Source organism: Callithrix jacchus, chromosome 7 (assembly GCF_049354715.1).
Source record: "Callithrix jacchus isolate 240 chromosome 7, calJac240_pri, whole genome shotgun sequence".
Lineage (NCBI taxonomy): Eukaryota > Metazoa > Chordata > Mammalia > Primates > Cebidae > Callithrix > Callithrix jacchus.
The window spans coordinates 131,867,030-131,883,121 of record NC_133508.1 but is presented as its reverse complement, the minus strand read 5'-3'; the positions used below and the strand labels follow the sequence as shown (position 1 = coordinate 131,883,121).

Sequence of the window (16,092 nt, the reverse complement as noted above, 5' to 3'; positions counted from 1 at the left end):
AAAAGCCCAACACATAGACCCACCAGAAATTTGAACTGAATTGTGATTGTTAAGAGATTCTTCTGTTGGCATGGATTCTTGGAAAGATCTGAGAAGCACTAAGTGTGTGGTTCTTAATCTCTTTGAGGTCATGGAATCTTTTGAGCATCTGATGAGTGCACCTACATTTTATAAGAATGTACCCTATTCTTATAAAAATGCACCATTGCCTCCCATTACCTCCCTCCACACATTTTTGCAAAAAGTTTAGGGAATTTACTGAGCCCTGGTTCACATTTATAATCCCTTGGATTCCAGGTTAAGAACTCCTGTGATGAGGCACCCTTTCTCTGGGTTGAGTTTCTATATGGAGGCTCATTCATAGGCCCTTGCAAGGGCTATTTGTAGGCTGATGTTTGGCTTTGCCAGACCAAGGAGCATAAAGGGAAAACTGGTGTGTGCCCTTGGATTCTGGAGGGTGACTGCTGCTCTCTGTAATAAAGTATGTTTAAACAAACTAGTCCCCTATGGGCAGGACAGAGAGGATGGGCTCTCACTTGTTTGCCTCTTTCCTGGCTGCAGGAAAAGCTTGAACAGTAAAACTTCAGCACACACAGTAGAGGTGCCCAGAGGGAGCCTCTGCCCTGGTTTGTAAGTGGAGTAAAGTGCTGCTGACATCTGTCCAGCATCTGCTTGACTGGGGGCTCTTTCTCTCCCCTGAAAGCCATCCTCAGCATGGCCCAATGCTGAGTGGGCAGGAAGAGTTCTGAGCATGCCTCACTGGCTCAGACACAATAATTTGGTTCTTTGGCCTCCATAACCAGCCCTACTGGGTTTATGGAAAAGGGACAGGCAGGGGTGAAGCCAGGTCACAGCTAAGTCTATCTCAACAGCTCCAATTTCACCTGCAAGTGACCACGCAGGTGACTGTATGATGGTGACAAAAGGAGTCATGGCAGGGTGGAGGAGGCAAAAGATATCATAGAATTTTCCATGAGCACATTTATGAGACATCAAGTTATAACTGTGTCCAAGTGAGACACAGTCTGACGTCCAGAAGGTAAAACTGAGCTGGATGCTAGAAAGAAAATATAGGTTTAAGACACAGAATTGGGATTCACCGGTGGGGTAGCTCCTGTGAATTTGGAGATGTACCCTCCTTGCTTCCCTGGGTAGTTTTAATTGGCCCTGCCATACCTCTGGTGGCTTTTGTCAATGTGGGAACTGCAGTGGTCTCTCTCTCTCTACCATCATATTTCATCCATCCTTTATTCATATACCCTAAGCTATAAGAAGGAAAGGATGAGATTAGACCAAATGTCTATGTATAGTTTATTTTCCATCATGGCAATATATTTTATAGTGGGGGTGAATATATTAGCCAAAGGGAGTTGATGGAACTCAACTCGCTCTGCCCCTGCTCCTTACAGGCCTCTTGCTGTGAGTAGTTATCTGACTGGCTCCTCTTTCATTGCTATCTTTGCCAGTAAATACAGATGGAGAGGTTTACTTCCATCGGGACACATCCATCTTTTCTAGTTACTTTCCAAATGTCTGAAGACTATTTAAAACCACTAATTATTTTCTTAAACCTGATCTTCCCTCTGTTTCTAAACTCACATGTGGGGTGATCTGATCCAAAATGAAAGCTGACTTTTGGCGTAACATGGATTTCAATTAATCCCAGACATGGAAACATGGAAGAATCTGACAGGATTCAGCTTCTAACCAAAGGGCCCCCCAAATATTGTATGCGTTTCTGAAGCCAAGTATGAGAAGAGAAGAAGCAGCTTCCTTCCCATTGGTAGAAGCTTCTCCAGCCCTAGCTCTGTGGTCATCCCTCCACCCTCTTGCAGGAAAATCACTCATTGCTTTCTTTTCTTGCAGTATTTTAACCAATATTTCTGAAGTCCATCAAAATATGGGCTACTGTCCTCAGTTTGATGCAATTGATGAGCTGCTCACAGGACGAGAACATCTTTACTTTTATGCCCGGCTTCGAGGTGTACCAGCAGAGGAAATTGAAAAGGTAAAAAATGGTTTGTTGTGGCCACATAGGAATCTGGTTAATTACAAGCCTGTTTCCTGAGAGTGCATTCACTTGGAGTTAAGAAACTGAAGCATGCTGTTCATTCATTCATTCCAAAAAATGTTTACTGTGTGCCTACTGTGTGCCAAGTACTCTTCTAGAAACCAGGGGTATAGCAGTGAACAAGACAGACAAAAAAAAAATCCCCACTCCCATATCTAACAAAATGATGTATGCGTTTATCCTTTGACTCAGCAATCATAGTTTTAAGAGTTTATCCTGAAGATACATCTCCCACAGTACAAAATGAGTATGTACAACGTGATCTGTTGCATTTGTAATTGCAAAATGCTGAAAGTTACTTACATGTTTAGTCATTGTAGATTGGCTGAATAATGTATGGTACAGACACACAATAAAGTCTTATGCAACTATAAAAAAGAAAAAGGAAAATTTCAGTGAACTGATACAGAGATAAAAAAAAGTAAAGTGGAAAACAGAACATATAAAATGCTGTGTTTTATGTAAGAAAGAAGGAAAAACAAGAAAGTAAATGTATGTCTGCTTAGCTTTGCAAATAGAACACATAAAGGATAAGACAGAAAACAATGAATTTGGTGATCAACAAGAAGAAATTGGGAAGAAAGAAAATGGGAGGGAATAGTACTTCTGGGGATATATTTTTGTTCAGTTTTAACTTGTGGAAGCATGTTAATGTTCTACAACAAAATCAGTAAGAATGGGAAGTAGGCAAAAGTGAAACATAAAGAAAACCTAATGCTGACAGCAAACTAGACAAAGTAATCCAATTTTATTTCAAATAAATATCATAATCCTGCAAAAGGAAGATAGAGCTAATACAAACAACTGATTAACACAGTATTTGTATATCCTTATTCTTGGGCAGGTTGGAGTTGGGGAGAAGGACTACAAATAATTTCTGAGTTCTTTTTAGTTTGTTTTTTATAGTGTATGGTCAAAGTGATTCTGAAAATTTTAGATGTGTTACACAATTAATAAATTAATAAATGTTTTGGTGTTATTAGGACCCAGAATTCTCATTGTAAAAGAAGGGACTTACAAATATGGAAAAGGGAAAAGCAAGAAAGAACTGTGAGGCCATGGATTGGAACTGGAGATAGCACTGGGAATTCAGGAATATTGATACGCATCTGTTTGTGGGTACATGCAGATGTGTTCATGTTTCATGCACATAGGAAGACATCAGCATGCACCCACAAACACAGGCGTATCAATATTCCTGAATTCTGAAAGGGTCAAAAGACAAAAACACCCCAGTAGCCATGAGCACACTTAGTGCTCAGACTTTTGTCTTAATAATATTCCCCACTAAAAGTAACCCTGATTCCTCCAATGAATAACAGATTCCAGAGCTGGAATGCCATAGGTATAAAATGAACATGGAATATCTTATGCCAGAAAATAAGAAAGTGCTTTAAAAAAAATAATGGGCTGGACATGGTGGCTCACACCTGTAAGCATAGCACTTTGAGAGGCCAAGGTGGAAAGATCGCTTGAGCCCAGGAGTTCCAGATTAGCTTATGCAACATAGGGATATCCCATCTCTACAAAAAAATTAATAAATTAGCTGGGCCTGGTGGTGCATTCCTATAGTCCCAGTTACACAGGTGGCTGAGGTGGGAAGAATGCTTGAGCCCGGGAGGTTGAGACTGCAGTGAGCTGAGATCATGCCACTGCTCTCCAGCCTGGGCAACAGAGCAAGATTGTCTCTTAAAAAAATAATAATAATGTAATTTTAAAGAAATAAAAGTATCTCTGTATAGATTGCTTATTGGTTGCAAGAGAGAAGCATAATAATTTTATAATGGAGAAATTCGATAGTACCTTAACTGGGTGATCAAAATTAACATCACCTATAAGGGGCAGATGAATATCTCATGCCCTGAGATATGATACCCTATGAAGGACACAGTTTCACTTACATAGTATCCAGATTGGAGATATGTGACCAGAACCATCATGAGGAAACTTCTGACAAGCTCCGAAGAAGGAGACAAAACAAAAAGAGAAACTGCATTCTCCAAAAATATAAAAGTTAAACAAGACAAAGAAAAAGCTATGGAAATGTCTCCAAGCGCAGGAGACTAAATAGGTATAATGACTGAAAACAGATAATAGACCACGTCTTGTGCAGAAGAGAAAAAAAATGATAGAGGATATTAATGGAACACCTGACAAAACTGAACTGTGAATGGTAGATTAGATAAATGGATCATAATGTTCAATTTACTGATATTGATAATGTACTGTGGTTATGTGAGAGAATATCCCTATTCTTAGGAAATATGCCCTAAGGAGTGAAGGGCATTTAGGAGTGAAGGGCCAGGATGAGTAACTTACCCTCAAATGAGTCACAAAAAATTGTGTGTGTGTGTGTGTGTGTGTGTGTGTGTGTATGTGTGAGAGAGAGAGAGAGAGAAGAGTTTATTAGTTAATAGTGTTCTGTGCACTATTTTTTATTCTTAGATGTTTGTGTGAGTTTGAAACTATTTCCAAATAAAAAGTTAAAAAAAGTTAAAGCTTACATTCTAGTGGGAGGGAGAGATAATCTATAGATAAATAGGTTAAATCTCCAGTACACTTGAGAGTGAAAAGTTCTCAGGGAAAAGAAATGCAGGGAGGAATTGTTAGGGCAGGGTTTGCACTTTGAAGTCAGATGGCCCAGAGAGAGCCTACAAAGGAGAGGACCTGAGTGAAGAACTAGAGGTGAGAGAGGACCTGAGTGAAGAACTAGAGGTTCCTCCACTTAGGGAGGAACATTCTAGACACAGGGGACAAGTACAGAAGGCAGAAGCATGGTGAGCTTGTCTCCAGTGGCTTCCCTAGATCCCCTCCTGTGCATGTGCACACATACCTGGTATCTCTGTCAGCGTTCCTCATGGCACTGTCATAATCTGCCAGTATTCTGTTTAACTGTCACCTCCCAGCAGTGTGTGTTCACATTGTTCTCCATGCCTGGTTCAGAGCCTGTTTCATAGGTACGTGTTGGATGCACAAGGCTTCGGTTGTGACTCCCTTGAGGGGTGGGATCAACGGGTCTGGAACTCACCATCTTCTCAAACAGACCCTTCCTCCTCTACTCCTAGCCATGGTCCAGGATGCTGGGCGAGACCCACTGTCTTGCTGTTTGTAAGGTTGAAGGCCATTTCCCAGGGGGCTACACCCAACAGGTGCTGAGCTGACCAGGCCACCCTAGGATCCAAGACAGAGTAAAGGAGACCCTGTCTGGTGCCTGAAGCATATGCCAGAGGACAGGAGCCAGCAGGCAGCCTGTTTCAGCCCAGCTAGGTCTTTCATTCTGGAGGTGTGAGATCTGGGAGCCAAGGCTTTGAACTGGAGGAGGTTTGGGGTGATTTCTTGTCTTCTCCAAATGGGAGTTCTTTCTTTTCCCTAGGTTGCAAACTGGAGTATTAAGAGCCTGGGCCTGACTGTCTACGCGGACTGCCTGGCTGGCACATACAGTGGAGGCAACAAGCGGAAACTCTCCACAGCCATCGCACTCATTGGCTGCCCACCGCTGGTGCTGCTGGTAACTGCGGGCTTGGGCCACCCCAAGGGCTTAAACCAAGTGCTGTGTGTCTCTCAGGTTGGGGAAATAGATTCTGGATCAGCAGATTTAGAAACTACAGCAATTTGGCTTTGGTCTGAACTGTTTCTTGTGTTGCTCATTTTGAGTGGTCAGACCAGTGTTTGGTTCACGCAGCCCTGGAGAAAAATGAGTCATGGCACAGTCTCACTATGCATACTCAGGATGTCTCCTTTGGGGCCACCAGCTCACAGCCAGGAAGTTTAGCTCGCTCTGCAGCCTGTTGGTGTCTGGTCCCCAAACAGGAGCACTGAGCTGGGTCAAAGGCTTGTGTGACCCTCCCCTAAGCTGGGCCAGGCCTGAGGCCATGCCCACACAACCCAAGGATCATAAGGGCACAGGCATAAGATATAGTGGGAACCAGGGAAGTGACCTGAGTGACCTCCCTGCTTCCTGACAAACATATTTGCAGGAGTTTCTTTTTTAAGGAGAATTCTGTCATTGCCTTAATCCACTTTGATTCCCTCATGGGCTGAAATGGGCCCGGGGTGGACATCATGCTTCTTTACTCCCGGATCCACCTCCTACGTTCCGTACCCTGCACCAGAATACCCCTGTCTTGCTCAACTGGGGAGTGACTGTGTGTGCCGTCTGTCAGCTCATCCTCCTCAGGGGAGCCGGCCCAGGGGGGAAGCAGTAACCAGAAGGACCAGCTCCCAGCCTGTGCCTCCCACCTTCTCTCCACCCCTCTAGGACGAGCCCACCACAGGGATGGACCCCCAGGCACGCCGCATGCTGTGGAATGTCATCGTGAGCATCATCAGAGAAGGGAGGGCTGTGGTCCTCACATCCCACAGGCAAGAGATTTCCAGGGTTGGGGAAGGTGGGTGGCAGTCCTCCCCTGCTTACCCCCTCTCTCCTACCCCACAGCATGGAAGAATGTGAGGCGCTGTGTACCCGGCTGGCAATCATGGTAAAGGGTGCCTTTCGATGTATGGGCACCATTCAGCATCTCAAGTCCAAGTAAGTAGATGGTGGGGACATGCCCTTTGTTGCCTTCTGCAGATCCAACCGGACCCTATGCTCTCCACTGTCACTTGGAACAGTCCTGCTGCCCTGTCATCCCCTGAAGCAGAGGCAGGTGATGGCTGGGCCTCATTCTCCAGCAGCAGATGGAGAAGGCCATGATGCTGATGAGAAACTCCTCTATATTGGCCTAATTTCCTGTGGTGGAAGATTTGTCCAAGTCTCTGGATGGGGGGTCCAATCAGGACACATGTAGAGCCTGGCTGGGTTGAGGGAGGGCTACCACCAGAGCCTCAGTATTCCACAACCAGAGCCTCAGTATTCCACCACCAGAGCCTCAGTATTCCACCACCAGAGCCTCAGTATTCCACCACCAGAGCCTCAGTCTTCTACCACCAGAGCCTCAGTATTCCACCACCAGACCCTCAGTATTCCACCACGACGGCCTCAGTATTCCACCACCAGAGCCTCAGTATTCCACCACCAGAGCCTCAGTATTCCACCACTAGAGCCTCAGTATTCCACCACCAGAGCCTCAGTATTCCACCACCAGAGCCTCAGTATTCCACCACCAGAGCCTCAGTCTTCTACCACCAGAGCCTCAGTATTCCACCACCACGGCCTCAGTATTCCACCACCAGAGCCTCAGTATTCCACCACCACGGCCTCAGTATTCCACCACCAGAGCCTCAGTATTTCACCACCAGAGTCTCAGTATTCCACCACCAAGGCCTCAGTATTCCACCACCAGAGCCTCAGTATTCCACCACCATGGCCTCAGTATTCCACCATCAGAGCCTCAGTATTCCACCACCAGAGCCTCAGTATTCCACCACCAGAGTCTCAGTATTCCACCACCATGGCCTCAGTTTTCTACCACGACGGCCTCAGTATTCCACCACGATGGCTTCAGTATTCCACCACCAGAGCCTCAGTATTCCACCACCAGAGCCTCAGTATTCCACCACCAGAGTCTCAGTATTCCACCACCAGGGCCTCAGTATTCCACCACCAGGGCCTCAGTATTCCACCACCAGGGCCTCAGTATTCCACCACCAGTGCCTCAGTATTCCACCACCAGAGTCTCAGTATTCCACCACCAGGGCCTCAGTATTCTACCACCAGGGCCTCAGTATTCCACCACCAGAGTCTCAGTATTCCACCACCAGATTCTCAGTATTCCACCACCAGGGCCTCAGTATTCCACCACCAGGGCCTCAGTATTCCACCACCAGTGCCTCAGTATTCCACCACCAGAGGCTCAGTATTCCACCACCAGAGTCTCAGTATTCCACCACCAGGGCCTCAGTATTCCACCACCAGGGCCTCAGTATTCCACCACCAGAGTCTCAGTATTCCACCACAAGAGCCTCAGTATTCCACCACTTATCCCAACAGATTCAAGACATGTGGCCTATTTACTAAGAGTCCGCTCCAATGTACGGATGGTTAGGAGACAAGCTGGCTTGAGGACCAGTTTTTTTTTTTTTTTTTTAGAATATTGTATGCTTTTGAGTTTGAAGAAAGACTGTATGTTATATGACAAACCTACAATACCAGTAATCTTCAGTGGAATTATCCTTATCCTGTACCCACATATTGCAAACTATTATAGATAATTCCTTATTAAAAGTTTGTACCCTAAAGGTAACGATCAGTTTAAATAAAATTATCAGCATATTTCCATGCTCATTTGCATTCTGATAGGCTTTATAACCTAGAAAAGAGCTGAGTCACAATTATTACTCATTTATTTAACAAGCACTTAATAAGAGTTCAGAATATAAATCACTAAGTTGGTTGGTGAGAGGAACAGAATGTAACCCTCCTTATCTGTGCTGAGGTGCATAATCCTGATGTGCCCACAGGAGCATGTTGCACAGAAAATGTCATCCTTTCATGTGTCAAAGCAGATAAATGATGGAGAGAAAGGTCTGATAGATTAGCTGCTTGTGGCAGGTAGATGTTTGACCCATGATTTATTGAGCACCTACAGCTTGGACCCTGCATAAATATCTATAGAAACAGCAGCATGTCAGGTCACCAGACCTGTGTCAGCAACTTCCTGTGTCCAACTGCTGGAGAAAGGGAAGTTATCCTATTCCTTTCCCTTACTCCTCGGTATCTCCATGATAGGATAGAGGAGGTGAGAGGGGAGTGTTTCCTGTGTGGAGGGATGGTCAGTTTTCTGGAGTTGAAAGGTGACCAGCATCTTACTCTGGAGAACAGCCCTAGACCATGAAGGGAACTTTGGAGTAAGTTATGACTGACATACGATACCTGGGCATAAGGATACTGACACCAGCTAGCCATGCACACACTCTCTGGTGGACCATTCCTCATCCAAGTGAGGGTAACCAGCCAACCTGCTGAGGGAGGAAGGAAGCACCAATGGTCCTGGCCCTTGTAGCTCTATTTGCTTTGGGAAGCTTCCTCAGGGAAGTGCTGCCTTCCTGAGCCTTTGCTCCCACCTGGCCCATCAGCTCTTACCACCACTTAGTATGCACTGGTCCATGTGTCTTTATGGGTGGGCTTAGGATCCCCACACTGGGCTAAAACTACCTTTGACGGCCAGGCGCAGTGGTTCACAACTGTAATCCCATCACGTTGGGAAGCTGAGGCCAGTAGACCACTTGAGGTCAGGAGTTTAAGACCAACCTGGCTAACATGGAGAAACCCTGTCTCTACTAAAAATACAAAAATTAGCTGGGCATGGTGGTGTGTGCCTATAATCCCACCTAGTCTAGAAACTGAGGCATAAGAATTGCTTGAACCCAGGAGGCAGAAGTTGCAGCAAATTGAGATTGCACCACTGCACTCCAGCCTGGGTGACAGAGCAAGACTCTGTCTCAAAAAAATAAAATAAGCTGGACATGGTGGCTCACATCTGTAATTGAGCACTTTGGGAAGCCAAGGCGGGCAGATCACTTGAGGTCAGAAGTTTGAGACCAGCCTGGCCAACATGGTGAAACCCCATCTCTACTAAAAATACCAAAAAAAAAAAAAAAAAATAGCCAGGTGTGGTGGCAGGCACCTGTAAACCCAGCTACTCAGGAGGCTGAGGCAGGAGAATCACTTGAACGTGGGAGGCAAAGGTTGCAGTGAGCTGAGATCACCCCACTGCATTCCAACCTGGGCAACACAGCGAGACTCTGTCTCAAAAAGAAATAAAACTACCTTTGACTTTTCAGCAAGTATGACTGTCCCACATTACCATGCAGACATTTGATCTCTAAAAATTGGTATCAAATGATTTCTCCAAGGACTACTATGGTTTTTCTGTCCCAGTTTTTAATATGCACACAGACCTATGGGATGGGCCTTTAATCCCCGGTATTTCTTTTTTTTGTTGTTCTTGTTTTGGTATGTTGTTTTGTTTTTTGTTTTTTGTTTTAAGACAAGGGCTCACTCTGTCACCCAGGCTGCAGTGTAGTGGCATGATCATGGTTCACTGTAGCCTTGACTTCCTGTGCTCAAATGACCCTCCCACCTCAGCTTCCCAAGTGGCTGGGACCACAGGCATGTGCCACCATGCCCTGCTAATTTTTGTAGAGACAGCATCTTACATGGTGCCCAGGCTTATCTTACACTCCTAAGCTCAAGTGATCCTCTCACCTCTACCTCCCAAAGTGCTGGGATTACCGGTGTGAGCCACCAAGCTGGACTTAATTCCCAAATTTTCTGATGAGTCTACTCCTTATTTTGGGATTGCCTTAGGCCCAACCACTAACAGAGGCCTGTCCCGCACTGTGTGCCCCTAGATTTGGAGATGGCTATATTGTCACAATGAAGATCAAATCCCCAAAGGATGACTTGCTTCCTGACCTGAACCCTGTGGAGCAATTCTTCCAGGGGAACTTCCCAGGCAGCGTGCAGAGGGAGAGGCACTACAACATGCTCCAGTTCCAGGTCTCCTCCTCCTCCCTGGCGAGGATCTTCCAGCTCCTCCTCTCCCACAAGGACAGCCTGCTCATTGAGGAGTACTCAGTCACACAGACCACACTGGACCAGGCAAGTTGGCCCCGGGGCACTGAGAACTGAGCAAAGACTGGTCCAGAACACCCAATGTGGGTTGGAATTGACATAAGAAGGAGGCATAGCATTTTTGATTTTTAAAAACTCTTGCCCTCTGTTTGTTAGGGTAAAACTTGATATATCAGAAATTGTTTTCTAACAATATTTTTTAGCTATCAGGAAACTTCGTTTTTTGGTTTTTGTTTTTAACATCCTTCCCTGTTAGGCTATGGTGTGTTATTTCATTCTTGCTGGTTTATGGCAAGCTTTCAGAATCAGCTTTATTGATGTGTAATTAACATATGACAAAACACAGCTCTTGGGAGGCCAAGGCGGGAGGATCACTTGAACCCTGGAGTTTAAGATGAGCCCATGTAACAAAGTGAGACCTAGTCTCCACCAAAAAAAAAAAAAAATCAGAAAATTAGTCAGGCATGGTGGTGCATGCTTGTGGTCCCAGCTACATTGGAGGTTGAGGCTGAAAGATTGCTGGAGCCCAGGAGGTCAAGGCTAAAATGAGCTGTGTTCACACCACTGCACTCTGGTTTGGGTGACAGAGCAAATCCCTATCTCAAAAAAAGCAAAACAAAACAAAAACACCTATTTTAAATGTACAGTTGAGTGGGTTTTGATAAACATGTGTTCTGTGTGTGGTTTTTAAAAATGTAATCACTTTTTTTATTGTGGTAAAATATAGTAACATAAAATTGACAATGTCAACCATATTTCAGTGCACAGTGCAGTGGTATTAAGTACGTTTACATTGCCAGGTGCAGTGGCTCATGCCTGTAATCCCAGCACTTTGGGAGGCTGAGGTGGGTGGATCACGAGGTCAGGAGTTTGAGACCAGCCTGGCCAACATAGTGAAACCCCATCTCTATGAAAAAAAAAAAAAAAAAAATAGCCAGGCATAGTGGTGCCTACCTGTAGTCCCAGCTGCTTGGGAGGCTGAGGCAGGAGAATCACTTGAACCTGGGAGGTGGAGGTTGTGGTAAGCTGAGATGGTGCCACTGCACTCCAGCCTGGGCAACAGAGTGAGACTCTGCCTCAAAAAAAAAAGTCCGTTTACATTGTTGTGCAACCGTTACCACCATCCCCAACAGAATGGTGCTTCACTGAAAATCTGTGCCCACTAAACACTAACTCCCTACCTACTCCCACCTCGCCCTTGGTAACTATTATTTTACTTTCTGCCTCTAAGGCTCTGACTACTATAGATACCTCATATAAGTGGTATCATACAGTGTTTGTCCTTTTGTGTCTGGCTTATTACATGAGGACTTAGCATAAGGTCCTCAAGGGTCATCTGCATTGTATCATGTGCCAGAATTTCCTTCCTTTTTTCAGGCTGAATAATATTCCTTTGTATATATGTGCTACATTTCTTCATTCATCTATTTATTCATTGATGGACATTTGGGTTGTTTCTGGGTCTTGTTTTTTAATATCTATGTTTGTTTTAAAATGAAACAGTTCAGGAAACAGGCAAATCTCCATTTAACCCCCTGAGGAGCTGACTTACCTCCACCTTCCCATCAGCATTCAGCAGAGGGAGTCATGAGCAGGAGTCGGGGCCACCTGCACACTCAATGAGGAGCTAAAAAGGGATCAATTACCTTTTTTTTTTTTAGTTAGAGGATTAGGATGCTGCTAGCTGAGAATCTGCCTTGCCTTGATTATGCCCGTGTCTGGTGCCTAAGCTCAGGGCACTGATGGCCAGGCTTCCATGGGTGGGCCAGCCTCCCCCGGGCAGGACACAAGCCATACCGGCATAGCTGTATGTGAACTGTGGAAAATAGAGAGCAAGGTGGGTAGGTGGGTGTAGGATGCTGTTTTCCTGGGAACATCTACCTAATCTTGCTCTTCTCCTACCTCCAGGTGTTTGTGAACTTTGCTAAACAGCAGACTGAAATTCATGACCTCCCTTTGCACCCTCGAGCTGCCGGAGCCAGCCGACAAGCCCAGGTACCTTTGCTGCTTCTGCAGTCCACAGCTTGAGGCATCTCCTAGGCTCAGGGCCCAGCCGGTTCATTGGGCTCGAGTTGCTCCAAGGCTCAGATATGCCTCCTGCAGAGCCCCACCCATACCATGGTCCCCACCAAGTCCCCACCACATCCTCGCTAAGTCCCTGCTACTGTCCCTGTTCTGTGTGGAAGAACTTTTCATTCAGTAGCTGTAGGGGTTCCTGCTGTAATCAGGAAACCATGTGGATGGTGTGGAGAGCATTTTTGAAAAGAACTTTCCCATGTTTTTGCTTACAGCAAAAATCATTGGATTTTGGGAATAAGGAGCAGAGAGGGTAATAGAGATTAATGTTTTGGCTATTTGACATCTATGTCTGGACACATGTTTGAGTTTCAAAGGAAGGGACTTAACTGGCACATTATTTCAGTGGCAGACACATTTGGTTAGATGGAGGAATAGCGTCTGTTGTAGGAAGGGGGCTCTTTGTTCTTTATAAAAATATCAAGCACATGGAGAAAGAAGGAATAGGAGCTATGTCTCCTGGCCTGTGATAACTCTTGGAATAGGTGCTTATAGGTTCCTGCCCTGGCGCAGTGCCCCATGTAAGGAATACACCACCCAAGAAGGAGAGATCTAGAGAAAGTACTGGAGGAGGTGCAGCATCCCAATGCCTCCTCCAGGGTGCAGCAAGGCACCTGGGATGCTGCACCTGGCTTAAGCCTGGGGTGGTAGAGGGATGAATTAGCTACTCTCTCCTGACTTACCTGGAGGGAAATCAAATCAAATCAATAATCAAGGATATGCAAAACCTTATTTCTCATAAAGTGTTTATTCTGCCCAGTTTCTTGATTGCAAGAAAAACCAAATACAGCTAATGACTGAAACACAGCTGTCCAAAGTAATGTTTGTTATGCATTTTTCCCTTCCTCTTGACCAGCAGAGACCTAATGGCTACTTGGCAAAATTGACTTGTCTTCACACCCCTTACCTGCCAGAGGGCCCAGAAATGCCTAAATAAAGCCTCCTTACTTGGGGGAAGGTTGCTTTTACTGAGATTTTCCAGCCACTGTTTCCCATTTATAGATCTAGTGATTGCTGTTGACACGAGTTGAAAATTATTTGAAAACCTCTAGCAGTTGTGACTCCTTTTTATAACACAGAATATATAACTGGGTAGCAAAATCATTTCCCAGAATTACCAATGGTCTCCCCACCCCTGGCTAACATGTTCCCTCTTAAAGGGCTAATCCCACATCACCTCTGGGCCAGGCAGAACATCAGGGGTGTTAATGTTCTATGATCTATGACAGTTAATTCCAAACTTTTACCTCTTATTGGATGTGATCATTTTTCTATTGTGTTTGTTACATTTTTGTTCACAAATATTAGAAAACCTGCAACACATTTATTAGCATATTATTATGATAAATTTTCATTCAAAATCTAATTCTGACTTTATGACACACTGTCTTTACAAAGGTTTGCAAGAATTCTTCCATATAGCATTGTATATATCTGTCATGAAATAAATAGTAATTATATTATTGTTTACATTACATCACCAAAATAATTTCCTTTAAAGTATCTGTCAAACAAGAAAAGGGTAATTTCTCTCAAGAAGAGATAATTTACGACTTGCTCCTAAGAAAATGTGAGAACTTCAGGAAGTTCATCAGGCTGTTGGCATTACAATTCCATGTTTTGAGCCAGGACCACACAGATATTTATCTAGAAATCAGTGTGTTTGCTTATCAACAATGTTTTTACTCTCCAAAGGACTCCATCCTGGAAAGCATCTCTTGGGATAAGGTCTTATACAATCTTATACTCTGCTATGAAAACTGGTGAGGATCAAGGTTTTAATAGATTGAGTAGATAACAGATGATCAGACAACTTAGAAACATTCTAAATGGGTTAATAATTGTGTGACCATGTGCATTCCCAAATTAGGAACAACTCAGATCAATTTCTAATCCTTATTCTTATACACCATTCCAGTTCCCCTGTATAACTTGTATCTTTGTGTGAGTTTCAGAAGTTTCCGATGTACCCTCAGCCTTGATGGGGATCCTTGCACCATTTCAAATCCTAAGTACTGGGTTAGTTATCCTCTTAAGAGGATGTGTGATTTTAAATCAGGCAGTGGGATAAACCACACTTCATCTAGACTGGGCAGGCCTATGTCCAATCACCTCCTCACCCACACCACCCCAACCCCACAGCGGGCATTGGTTCAGGAATTCAACCCACACTTTATAACTAAAGACAGTGTCTCTCCAGTTTAAAAGGTCATCTTGGTGTACACTTCTCGAGGAGTATGGATACCTTTATTAATCAAAACCCAAGCTTCAATCTGGAGCCCACTATCCTGAACTCCAGCTCTCGTCTCTCCCATCCCCTAGTCACATTTTCATGCTTCCCAGAGCCACCCCTACAGGAAGTGGTCAAGGGAATTCTGTACCTCAGGGCTGACCTAAATTAGGACGTCTTGGCTTTTAAGATTATGGAAACTTTCTTAAGCTGAAAACAACCCAAAAGACCCCATAAGAGCCCTTGGAAACAGCACCGCAGGTGTGGCTTCCCTCCAGAATGTAAGCATGTACACTCACATCTCACATATGTGAGTCTTTGTAGCAAATCCCTGCATCTTAGAACCAGGGAGACCTGAAAGATCATCTGACCATTTCACAGAGAAGGAGAGAAAGATGGTCCATAAGCTGGGTGATCTGATAGAATCACAGTGCCCTCAGCTGAGTGCCCTTCAGAGATTGATTGACTGTTTAACTTCTGAAATCTAAAAGTAGTCACACCATCTTAGAAAACCAAGATGATGCAAGTCCATGTGATCTCCTTCTACAGGACTGATCTTTCACACCACTCATTCCTGCAGCCGGAAAGGAACTCTGGGCAGCTGGAAGCAAAGGAGCCTGTGCCCATATGGTCATCCAAATAGACCAGCCAACATAAATGACCCCACTGCAACAGAAAACAAACCCATGAGGAGCTTGCAGCGAATTCAGAGGAGGCTCTTTCAGAAGGCAACCAAAACTGACTTGCTCACCTGGAACACCTGGTAGTGGAACCAAACAAATGCAAAATCCTTCTTCTCCGGACCACAGAACTAGAAACCTCAGGCCATCCCATAGCAGCTTTGGCCTCCACGTTGCTCTCATTTCAAGCAGATCTGCTTTTCTGTGTGTTCGTCTGTGTGTCTATGTGTGTCTGATTTTCATGAAAAAATAAAATGCAAATGCACTAATCACAAACTATCCTAATTCACAATCTCCCTGGTGTGTACCACAGTGAATAGTTTTAGACAGTCTTTAGGTGGCTGTATAGCTCCTTGTAAGTGCCACGCACTTCTGTGAGTGTTAGCCACAGGACTGCTCTTTCTGGCATGATTATGCAACACTAGGGTGGAGGTGAATGGACTAGTCTCTGTTCCATGTCAAGTCTTCCAAAGAGTTTGCAGAAAACACCCAACTGGTGATGCCTGTAAACATTATCCAT

General features: G+C 44.7%; 1 protein-coding gene across 5 annotated transcripts in view; it reads left to right on the top strand.

Moving 5' to 3' along the window:
* The window catches only part of ABCA4 (ATP binding cassette subfamily A member 4), a 129,895-nt gene extending 114,054 nt beyond the window's left edge, over nucleotides 1-15,841 (top strand). For 4 of the 5 annotated variants that reach the window (XM_054236561.2, XM_035252196.3, XM_078332566.1 and 1 more), the window contains 7 exons: nucleotides 1,867-2,008; nucleotides 5,445-5,579; nucleotides 6,330-6,433; nucleotides 6,507-6,599; nucleotides 10,364-10,613; nucleotides 12,495-12,581; nucleotides 15,473-15,666. In XM_054236561.2, coding sequence (XP_054092536.1) covers nucleotides 1,867-2,008; nucleotides 5,445-5,579; nucleotides 6,330-6,433; nucleotides 6,507-6,599; nucleotides 10,364-10,613; nucleotides 12,495-12,581; nucleotides 15,473-15,535 — 874 coding nt within the window. In that variant the 3' untranslated portion in view covers nucleotides 15,536-15,666. Of the gene's footprint in view, nucleotides 1-1,866; nucleotides 2,009-5,444; nucleotides 5,580-6,329; nucleotides 6,434-6,506; nucleotides 6,600-10,363; nucleotides 10,614-12,494; nucleotides 12,582-15,441 lie in introns of all 5 variants that reach the window. The other variant, XM_009001737.5, reaches the window with a different exon arrangement.
* Nucleotides 15,842-16,092: the final 251 nt, after the last annotated feature.